We start from the raw sequence: 12,153 nt of genomic DNA on the forward strand, positions 1-12,153 counted from the left end.
ACCTAAGCAAAACCAGGACTGCCCTTCTGTGAAGCCCTGCTGAGACCAGACTTCACATCCCTAGCTGCTGCAGATGTACATCAGAGGGCTGTGGCAATCAAGGGCAGACAAAATGTGCAAAAGGCAGACTGGGGTGAGTGGCCAGGCTTTCAAACAGAGTTAGATGTCTAAAGCCCTTTGCAATTCTGGGCAGAAATAACTCGCTCAAGTACCCCTGCGGGGCTCTGCTGGAACAGCAAAAGAAATCACAAACCGTGGCCCCATCACTGAATCCCGCTGACTCCTACAGCATGATTTGTGCTACTTAAATGTGATGGTTGCCATGATGAATTTATTGTCTTCAGGGTATAGAGTCCAGTCTTGCACCTTGTAATCTAAACACCATCATAACACACCTGAATCCTGAGCCCTGCCAAAATGAGTTCCGTGTCATAGAAAAACTTTTTTATATTCCTTTTCTATGTCTAGAGAAATTTGTTTCAGATGTTGCCATTTGTCAGAAGCATAAGAAATACACTTTTTTCAGTCTTGCTGTTGACCATTACAATGCAGGCAGATTTGCTATAAAAATCCCACCAAAACAAACAAATTGACTTTAAAATTACACTCCAGAAGAACTAAACTACTACCCTGTCAATTTAATTCACTTTAAAATACAAAACACAAACTGTTAGCTAACATGCTCAGTGGATTCCCATTAAATTTTACACCTGGAACATCAAAAAATCCTTTTTCCTTTTTTATTGCCAAGGGTATCCTTAGTCTGGATTTCTCTTTTATTTCATATATTTCTGTGTATATTATTTACCATCATCACTGGGATAATTTCCGAATGCTGAAAGGTTTCCCAGGCTTCATAAAGCTTCAGCCTTACAATTGCTATCAGATATAAACACTGTGCCTATGCAGAGGCCCATATGATGTCATTTGGTCTGTTTGCACAGATTCAATTCAAAGACCAACATTTGATCTTTTAATTTAAATGTGTCAAACCACCTGCAGAAGCCATTTGTATGGCATTTCTTCCCCAAAAGGTACTGTGACACCAAAACTGTTTCTCCTCACATTTCAACTTGGCCTACTCAAATGCTAGGGCATTATATGTGCAAAATGTCTCAAAGAATTCTTGGAAAAATGTCATATTTTTCATATTATTTTAGTTGTTGATAGTCTTTCATTTATTATTATTGTTGTTACTGCTGCTGCTACTACTTAATAATAACAAGAACTTGAAAATACATCTTGATGAGTAACGGCAACACCAAGAGGTTCTCACACTACAGAAAGTGAAAGCTGACATTGCTTTACTAAAGCCAGCTTTGCAGGATAAGCTTACCATTTGGCATAGTGCTGGGAAATATATGGTGGGTTTGTTTTTATTTATTTTGGGGGGAAAAGTGGATTTTTCAACTAGTTATTTCAGAAGTACTAGCCACATTCTGTAATAGATTTTGCATGATCTCCAGTAAAGTATTAAACAGTTTTCTAAACTAAATACAATTCTGTCACACTGCTCATTTGCTGAGAATGTTCCTCTCTATCCTGTACTAGGAATTCCATTTTTTTCCAGAGTATTCAATATGTTCTATGATGCCATTAAATACGAGAGATGCTGCTAGTTAAGGAGGTTAGAACTGCAAGGGACTTGTCAGGTTGTCATCTGAATTTTGATTGCTCACTTGTACTTGTCAGGTTGTCATCTGAATTTTGATTGCTCACTTTCTATCTTACAATACTACCAAACAGTACAAATTGTTTATTTGGGAGTGGTGGCAGAGAGGAATAAAAAACAAAGGAGATAGAATTAATATTTGGTGTAGTACAGAAAAGATTCCACAGTTTGCTTTTGCTAAAATGACTGAAGTAATTCAGTCCTCATGTATTTAGCCAAATAATCCCTTTCAGTTTACACACAATAGTAAATTGATAGCAAAGCCTCTCTTAGGGAAGGGAAAAATTCCCCTCACCCATTTCTACTGTTGAAGCCCCTTTGGGGAGAAAAAAATCAAACTTGACTAAAGGTTAATAATCATTCATGTCCAGCTTACTATTACTCAATAACTATCAAAGTCTCTAAGTCAAAATAGCATTTGCTGGCTTACAGGATCAGAGCCATTACAATCTCTGTGGAAGACTTTATTGAATTTTACACTAAGCTTTAGCTGACTGAACAGGTCAAGCACTGTGGCTTCGAGTTTTCTTTATTCTTAGAAACTCATAAACCCCTCTCCAGTTTGCAGCTCTGTTAGCTAAGAAACTTGACTCAGCATAGGGTCAGAGAAGCTGACCCCCATGAAAAAGGTCAGGTAGTTTTAAAACCCAGTTCCTGAATACCATTAACTTACGTGCACTAGCTGTTCCTGCGTGTCAAACTCCCGGGAACAGCCTTCCCAGTGGCAGTTTGTCTCATAGACCACTTCAGGCTCCTGTTTGCTTTCATCTTTGTCCCCTTCCTCTTTTACCAAGGTCATTCCTTCTGGCTGTTCCTGGAGAGAGTAAAAAAACAGGGGTGAGAAGAAGAGAGAGGAAATTCTGAAACTGAGGAGGAAGAAAAGTGAATTACTTCAGCATTAAAAGAAGGATGATGGGGCTGTACGAGTGTGTGTGTGTGTGTGTGGAGGAGGCAGGGGAGGGAGGATTATTTTACTCTCACTTCACTATGCTACTTCATTCTACAAAATACAGGAGCCCAAAACAGGCCTGACAAGCCAGATGCCATTTGCAAAATATACATGTAAAATAAATTCTTTGTACCTTTTACGTTTCAATTAAAAATAAATCATAATGGCCTAGCTTTATTTAAGCAGCTTTTTATTTGTGCACCTGGCTTTCATGATTGAGTGGCACCACTAATGTGAAAGGCACTATTCAATATAGTTGAATTCATTGGAATTTGATTTTAGTACTAGGGTTGGACAGAAACTGGATCACCAGTAATCCAGTGTGTTTCCATTGTAAGAACAGTAACAGGTTTGCATGCTAAAACCTTTTTAAGAGCAGACTGGTAATTTCTGAGTTACCTGTTAGTCTATTCTTGTCCTTAACATGCACATAAAAGGGGTGAACAGGGGTCAAAAGAATCTAATTTTGGGGTTAGATTTCCCACCTCCAGTTCATCAGGGTACCTCATTCTCCCCAGCTTGTTATTTGCTGAGGGCAAGAGTCAGATGTTAGTGTAAACATTTGGTTCAGATTATGCACTCCTGCTATTTTTCCATTTCAAACCTGCTGAAGGATTTAGGCAGACCTCTGCTTTGTTTTCATGGATTCACTCACAAGACTGAGGTTCTGATTCTCATCTCCCCTGAGACACTGTAAATCAAGAGTCACTCCACTAAAACCAGAGGCATTAACTGGTATAGAAAGTACAGCAAACGAGGCTGGAGCCTGACACAGGGGCCTCAGTGCACTACAGCACTAAGACCCAGGAAAAGTCAAGGTGGCTTTAAGTATTTTTGCTGAACAGAAAACATGTCCCTAATAAAGACCTGAATGTCTCTTGTTCACTTTTCCATGGCAAACAGAGCATTGAGCATGCTCTGACTGGTCAGAGGTGCCTCTCCATCCTCTCGTTCCTCTCTGCCCTCATCCTGCCACAGACTCTGCACCCCAGGAGCTGCTCCCATTTAACCCTGGCTACTGTGAGCTGGGGCTGCCCGTGTGTGCAGCACACAAAGTGCAAGGAGCCAGAAAACCTGTGTGCCACAGGAAAGGTGCATATTCACACCAGCAGCAAGAGGGAAGGCTCATGACTGGAATCTGGCTGCCATACCTGCATGCTTCCTGCTCCTGGGCTGGGGAGGTCCTCATCAGGCTTTATCTTGGAGCGCTTGTTGTGCATGGGGTCTCCTGTGCTGCTCACTGCAGATTCGCTTGTGGGTTTATTCTGCTGCAGGCAGGGGAGGATTTTTTTTCCCCCAGAAGAAGACAAAATTAGACTGTGATAAATACGTGGCTCCAAACAAAAATAACATAGCATCTGCTCAGCAACTTTGTATGGAGAAGCTGCACTGTTAATTATATTGGATATGCAATAACATTGTTCTTCAATTACATAGCATTAACTCATGGAAGAGCTGCATTGCTCAGCCTGGTAGCAGAGCAGGGAGGGAGTGCAAAGGGGAGCATTTGATGCAATTCCTTGCTACAAACCAGTGCTAGTTTTGTCAGAGCAGTGAGAGGTAGGTGATTTTCCACATAATGACAACTTTGGAAAGGCAGTTTTGAAAAGGAAAATCCCTGCATCCTCAAAGAAACACAAGAGAAACATTTATTTCTTCACACTTGAAGGAAAGGTTTTGCATTTACTATCTTCACACAAGATCTCAGCTTCTTCACTATGTTTCCCATTATAATAGGTGGATAGGAAGAAGAACTGAATGCTAGCATTAGACTCAGCCAAAAAATCCTAGATGAAGTCCTGGATTCTCACAAGTTTATAGCAAAATAGTTGACATAAACAGGCCAGAATCTTGTTTTTCTCTTGTTCTGCTTGACTGAACACCATTATCTACACCTGCAAATAGATCTTGTAGGAATCCAGAGATCTTTTAGAGATATCTGAACTTGCAGGGACCCCACAAAAAATCAATAAGTTTTCTACAGCAGTATGTTCTTCCTCTACATTTGTAAAAGCTAGCCAGGAGATAAACAGCTTCCAGACTGATAAATAACCTATCCCAGGTCATCTAGAAGCAAACAGCACTAGTTAATATCAGGCAAATCACACACCATGATAAACTCCACATTAGGGGCCTGATTCACTGCTGCTCATTCCCAGCTTTTGAGAATACACCTTACTGAAATGATTAATTCAAACTCAGTAAGTCCAATTTGGCACAAATCAGAGAAAAAAAACTTCAATCCTCTTCTCTGTCTTTGAGTTACTTTCTTGCTCATAGAATTACTTGCTTCAGGTTACTCACAGCTGTACAAGGAGGGCAGAATATGACCCTGTATATCCCAGGGTCAGTCTGATTTGAAGGTGAAGCTGCTAACCTTTAAAACATTGCTGTTTTGATGTGTTTTGCCCCTTTTCTTATTCCCCACCTCTACTAGCTTCCTGTATAAGATCAAGGAGAGGCAGTATGGAACAAGAAGCTGCTGCAGTAGACTGGAATATTTATGAGGACTAAAAAGCACACTACCAATCAGAAACTGCACCAACTGCACTGCTGTGATTTATAATAAAGTGACTGCAAACACTGGAGCTACAAGAAAGCTGTTATCAAAGGGTCTCAGTGACAGTGGTGATTAATTGCCATCGAGACAATGCCATTTATTTAATTTTTAAATTAATGGGAAGTAAAGGTTTCTTTTGTTGTCTCTCACCTGTGTGGACTCAGAAGGTCCAGAGCTGACCTGGACAGGGTTCAGGACACTGGGGATGCCAGGGATAGGTCTCTGGGTAGGAAAAGTTGGAGCAGGATGGATGAGTGGAGGGCTGTGTCCAAAAGCTGAACCTAGGGTTTGCTGACGACTTATAATTTGCTGATGCATTTGCTGGAGGGATACTGGTGTAGGAGGGTATGTGAAACTCAGAGCAGGGCTGAATTTGGGAGAAAAAGGAGGGAAGAGGGAGGAAAAAGATGAGGATCATTACGGTAAGGAACTTTACAAATTAAAACCTTAAAATATATTTGATACCTTTAAACTACTTGAAGGCAGATTTCCCCCTCCCCCTCATATCCTTCTTCATGCCGCAAAGGATGATAAATCCTGATTTTAAATCCAGAGTTGCCCTGGATTTACTAGCGAGTACAAAAATGGTACCATAACAAAACATAACATTTTTTCCTAACCTCTACCAGGAAACCACAGAAAGCAGACCGAAATAAAATTCAGAAAAACTGAAATAAAAGGCAGGTAGTTCAATAACAGCTATTTATTGCAATAACAAACTTTATATAAAGAAAAAGAATGGGTGCCTACATGCTTTATAGTACTTTTATTGATAATGCAGTTCCCCTATGTTCGTGTGTATGAAGCAGTTCCTTTAATCTTGGCTCATGCTACGCTTTTTCATATGTCTCTAGATCTTATTACAAGAGGAGAGAAAATCAATTGGTTAAATGTGTTCTGAACACCATGCTTGTCATATCACTCATTTGTTTGCAAAGATGGAAAGCTCAGTTCATCCAGAATGTCACCTAAAGAATTTCCATCAGCGCCATTTGGTTACAGAAACTGATGGATTAACCTTTCCCCTCTGAAATCGGTGATCAATGACTTCCAATGTAGAACTATTCCAATGGGAAAGCACTTCTCCTTCTTCCAGTTAAACAACATTAAATGTCTATTAAAGCCCATTATGTATGTTAATGCCTGTCATCACTTCATTACTTCACCGTATTTCCCAGACCACAGTGACTTAGGGGGAAATGACACTGCCATCTAAGGACCTATTTTGTGGGTAGTGCAAAAGCATTCTTTGTGTTACACTTGAGAAATAAATGGTGTGGAACTAAATCTTCACACACAGGAGCAAGAGATCCCCCTGAAAATATTTGCCAATAGCTTCCAATCATAAAGGAAAAAAAAAAGAAAAAGAATATTCATTGATTTAAAAAAATACACTGAACTACCAGAGTTCAAGTTCAAAAAAGCCACAGGAATATAAAACATTTTGTCTCAAAAGAGAGGGGTGTGGGCATTATACCTTCCAAGAATGAAGGCTTCTTCCAATGTCAAATTTGTCTAAATTAACAGTCTGGAATCTTAATTGCTGTTGCTGTTAAGTGCATTAACTGAAAATACTGTGACACAAAAAGCCAAAATAATTTCAACCATTTTAAGTAATAATTCTTCAGAAATTCTGTGTTCATTAATATGACTATACATTTTGTCTGTTTGACTATAATCCATAAAAAGACAGCTTCAATGTGATTACATTACTATTATTCCTAGTGAGAACTCTGCATTACAACAGTTTGCCCATTTAGGATGGAATATCATTAAGAATACCCTGGGAGAATTTTACTGGTCTTTGAGGAACTCTCTTTTCATTCTGCATTGTATTCTTTCTAATAAAGGAAGGCAGAAATGTAGTGAAAACAGTAATTGTTCACAGCAAGAGTTAGGGAGAAATCAGTAATAATATTCAGTTATTGAAGCTCTATAGTCCCTGCTAGTGTTCCTGTAAGCAACCATGAATGATTACAGCACGACTTAGCTAAGGTAGCCACTATGGATGATTAATAGGACATTAATCAAAAGATGCATATCAGGCTTAGAATTTGTTCACAAGCTTTCTTCTAATAGCTGATTTCATGTTCACTGAGCTCTATGCCAGTTTGTTCAATTTATTCTTCAGTGTACAAGCCATTCATCAAAGAACATAATGATTTAACACCCCTTTTCCTTTTTAGTGAACAAACATTGCTAAGTGTAACTACTCTGGTCTGTTCATTAAAAACCACACAATTACACTGCCACAGATGAAGTGGAAAACAAAGCCTCTTTCCTATACCCTGGTGTTTTTTGCTTCCACACATACCCTGTGAGTTCACCTCATACACTCAAACACTAGACGGCAGCATCCTGAAGATGCTGTCAAATTCACCAAGATCAACAAACACAACACACAAACAGTTTAGATGAGGTGTTTTATTTAGCTGTGAGTGGTTAAATCCTAAGACACTTTCACCCTTCAGATGAGTCAGTTTAAAAGAAAAAAATAAGTGGACTGATTTCATCGGCAGTTCCAAGCACACAGCAGCCTTTGGAAATAAAGGTTGAGTTTTGGGGGTTTTTGGACTTTTTTTTCCATTTGACCATGTACAACAATACCTGTCTTTGCAAGTCCAGGTTCAAAACTTTTGTAGTGTCCTTCTGAGCCTACATGGCAATTGTATGACTCAAGCAGTGCAGTGCTTAAACATTAAGTACGTACACTTGCTATTCCCCTCCCTACATAAATTAAAATGGCCTCCACCAAAAGGATAGATTTTACCTCCTAGAGATGTCCTTGTTATCTACATCTGTCTTCACACTGTAAAAGCAGTATCCAGAAAGAGGATGCTAAGCCAGGCATTGACAAAATTGTAAAGTACAACAGAGGAGACAGACATCATCTTAGCAAGAAGTTCTTACTGGAAAACAGTGACACCAGCAGCAGATGCATTAAGACACAGCTGGACAGATGTGCTAGGGGAAGGAGGAATCCTCTTTTCTTTAGTATCTTTCTTTTACCCTGTGCTCATCAGCAATGCTTGAGTCTAAGGGACTAGGATTTTCCTATGGAGCCTGAAAACCTGCACTTCATTCCCTCTACCTCGAAACTTCAGTCATCTTGGAATGAAATGAAAAGGTGATTGTGAGGGAACAGAGGAATAGCCAGCACAGCCAAGGGGAGTAACTCAGAAATGGAGACAATGGTTCAGCCATCAGGGTGACTTCTTAAATAGCTCAGGTTCTGCCTTCAAATAACAATTCTCTCCAGCTGTTTCTGGAGAGCTCCTCATAAGGCAAGTTGACCTGTCTGGGTTTAATGTCACTCACATGCAAGATGTTGTCACTGGGCAGCCTGGAGGATTTTTCTGATTTGAACAGATCAGAAGGTTCTGAAGAGAACAGAAGGTGGTAGGTCTTTCTCTGCCTTTCAGAAACCATACAATAAAGTTAATGCTGAGGGCTAAAAAGAAGAAAAATAAATCAAAGCCCTCAACATTGCTGGCATGGTGTGCTCTACTGGGAAGGGAAGGCCTGGATTCCTGCCCTCCTTCCCAAAGTTTTTCACTGCACTTTCTTCAGCAACTCCTGAATAAAGGATGCACAGGGAATCTCTGTAGTGCAGAGCCCCATGTGATCCCTCTGCCTTGACCAGCAGCCATATGTCCTCCTGCTGGCCCTACCAAGCTCACACTGCTTCCCAGCCAGGCAGCCAGTATCAGCAGGAACGGTGGACAGTGGCACAAGTTGCCTTTGTCCAGTTGTTCCAACAATGTCTGCTTATAAATGTGCAGCAGTGTCACTCAGGAATCACGTAAAATTCATGCCCAAAAGCAGTAAACAAGACCTGAAAGTAGCAATTTTGAGACTCGGGAACTACTAAAACCAACAACCAGTTTTTCAAAAGCAACGAGTAGTTCCAGGGGCCTCATTTTGGGTCATGTTTATTTTAAGACAGTTTTAAGAGACTGCATTTCAGAAAAGGAGAGACTTCCAAAATCCAGATGCCAGAAGAACACAAGACTCCTGCCCCAATTGTTCATATTTTCCAAAACACCAGCCACTTCCAAAAAATCTTGGATTCACAGAAATGTAATTGAGCTATGAATCTTTTCCTTCCATCTATCTATTGAGATATGAAAATTTACACCACTGGAGGGAATTTCATTTGTATTTCTGCTACAGACTTTTAAACAAAACAGAAAAGAAGATGAAAGCATATATGGCCACTAAAAACTACATGCCAGTTTTCTTTTTAGTTGTTGAGTTTTATGAGAAATAAGGGTTAGAAGAAACATGTAATATTTCTGCTTAAGCATTCAATAATTCATATACACTGACAGAAAAGTCCATCAGTGATATAATTTATCATACTGTGGGCTTCTGTGTCTCTCTGTCAGTCAGTCTGTCTGTCTCTCTTCTCATCTGCAAAGTCTCAAACTCCCTTCACTGGAGGTAATGCAGGGCAGTGGACTACATTGCAATTACATGAGCACATCAAATTTTAAAGAACAGACTTCAAGAAGAAAAACAGACATTATAATCAAAACCAAACTTTGTGGCTAGTTTGTGGCTGTCCTGCTAACAAGGTTGTCCAGTTTCTGGTCACAGCTGCAGAATTTACCACAAAACATCTGTGAATTAAAGTCAGAAAAAAAATTCCTTCTTTCCTATACATTCCATAGGTGTGCCTAAGGAGGCAAAAATGCTGAGGAGATTCCAATTTTGTGAATACTGCAAGGATTGTCTCACTGTATCACAGTAATTTTCTTCCCAAAACCTCTGAAGGCACCCTCTTTGCGTTATAAAATGCAAAGTTCTGCAAGATCTGATGCATGGAAATCTCGCACAAGTATCTGAGTGCTTTCCCCTTTCTGGTTCTGCCTTTGCAAGGTTTTAGGACAAGAGCTTCCCAAGCATGTTAATGAGGGAGCATTTAATGAAAGACATAGGGGAACAACTTGAAAGAGAGTAAAAAAAAGCATTTGTGGACTTTTAGAATAGCTGCAGATATAGCCAGCAGGTTCCTATGTTACTAGACAAATCCAAAGACAACAGGTCCATAAAGAAATACTGAAGGGAACAAGCAAGAGTGTATACTTTGGAGTTGCTAACCTAAAGAATATTGATGCTGGGAGAGCACAAAAAGAACAAAAGTGAACAAGCAGGGGGGTTCATGTTCTTCTTAAATATAACCCCCTGATTGCACTATGAGAGACACACTAACTAGAGTAACACCTCTAGTTTGACCCAGTGGGATATTTCTGATGTTTTTAATTATTTTTTCTTCATTTTTGAACTTCAGAAAGATAATTTTGTTTCTTTGGGGTATCTTTATTTATTCATATAGAACCACATTATGTTTACCATATTAAAAGTTTGTTTCCTATCCTCTATCTTAAATATTTCCTGTGTCATCTGTAGATCCAAAACTTTGTTATTCTATGCAGCACTCATTATCTGCCTTCCCCTTCCTCTCTTTTCTTTTTTATATAGTTGAAATTATTTCTATACCTTCTTCCTGTCCAGTCTGGAAAAAAACAGGTAAACTCTATTTCAACTCATCCATATAATTTTTCAGCCCTCTGATCTTTTTCTTTGCTTGTCCTTGTCGCACTCCAACTGCCCAACAGCTTTTGAAATAAAACAATGCAGAACAGGTCACCAGGCAGGAACGTGGGGCACAGTGAGACACACTGTGTCCATCTAGGTCATAAGGCAAGAGAGGGCTTCAGGCCTTTTGGCCTTTGAAGAGTCTTTGATGTCTGGGTGGTGCATTCACAATTCTAATATTGCTTCATGAGGGAGGGTGCAACCAGCACTGCAAGGGGACATGCAGGCCCTTCCTGACTTGTGAAAAAGCTTTGGCCCTCCCTGTTTGCCCTACAGCCTCCATCACTCGTTCTTGCCATCAGAGACCTACACTAAAAAGACCAAATAACACAAATCCCCAGTTCAAGAAAGGGCTAAGTAATTTGTAGGTAGACTGCCTTCATGCTCAATAAAGCTGATCATCACGAACTAGGATAATACCTAATTAACTTTAAAATGCACTTCTGATTGGAGCAGTTTACCTACAATATATGTAATACCCATGCTCAAGTAGGTACAGATCTCATCACTTTGTCTCATTATCCCTTAAGAGTTGCAGGAAGCCTGTGGACAAGGGAAACCAAGAAATCAGGGTCAGTAGGAAGCTACTAATGTTGGAAGAATATCCGGACTCACTGAATTCAATTATGTTTTTATCCTTTACTTAGACCAGGCCAGGATTTCACCTTTAGTTTTTCATTTACATTTTCAAAGTCCTTATAAATTGCTTAAGAAAGTTGTTAAGTGTCAAACAAGCACCTTTACTGTTTTACAAATGGACTCAACTACTGTTCAGGAAAGCACCCTAATAACTCTTAAATACTTCTGAAGAGGGACTGACTTCAGCAAGTCCTTAAATACTGTCCTAAAGCCTGGGTCTTAATGACACAGCAATCTCAACTGAGGTAGATCATAATACAAGTTATACAATACAATAAGTTAACTGCTCCTCACATGTTTAGACGCTTTTTTCAAAAATAAAACCTAATATAAGAAACAGCTTCATTCATCCCATGATAAACTGCCATGTAGGAGCCACTGTTCAATATACAGAACAACTGTAAGCATGGCTGGGAGCTGAGCCATGGGTGCTGAGAGGATCTGCATAAACTGACTTCATGCATAGAAGTTGATCTAGATCTTTTGATGGAACAATGTATATGTATAAGATGCAGACAGGAACACTGCATACTCAGATGTGAAAAGCTGTGGACAGTCAGCAGGACAGAATCATGGTTAGACCTCAGCAGAGGTGTAGAAGAACACAAACCAGAGAGTTCTCCTTCGACAAGGATACAGAAGATAAGAACCAACCAGTAACAACATGTAAGAAAACCATCTCCTGTTGTTTGAGTTGGCAGAAACAGGAATTATGTATGTTCCTTGTAAACA

The 12,153-nt window shown here is 39.7% G+C and overlaps 1 protein-coding gene across 7 annotated transcripts in view; it reads right to left on the bottom strand.

Annotated features, from left to right (window-relative positions):
• GLI3 (GLI family zinc finger 3) overlaps positions 1-12,153 on the bottom strand; it is a 206,749-nt gene that overhangs the window by 38,110 nt on the left and 156,486 nt on the right. For 6 of the 7 annotated variants that reach the window (XM_030943800.1, XM_030943794.1, XM_030943795.1 and 3 more), the window contains 3 exons: positions 5,332-5,548; positions 3,773-3,889; positions 2,346-2,486 (listed from right to left, as the gene is read on the bottom strand). In XM_030943800.1, coding sequence (XP_030799660.1) covers positions 2,346-2,486; positions 3,773-3,889; positions 5,332-5,548 — 475 coding nt within the window. The remainder of the gene's footprint in view (positions 1-2,345; positions 2,487-3,772; positions 3,890-5,331; positions 5,549-12,153) is intronic. The other variant, XM_030943798.1, reaches the window with a different exon arrangement.

Source organism: Camarhynchus parvulus, chromosome 2 (assembly GCF_901933205.1).
Source record: "Camarhynchus parvulus chromosome 2, STF_HiC, whole genome shotgun sequence".
NCBI classification, from domain to species: Eukaryota; Metazoa; Chordata; class Aves; order Passeriformes; family Thraupidae; genus Camarhynchus; species Camarhynchus parvulus.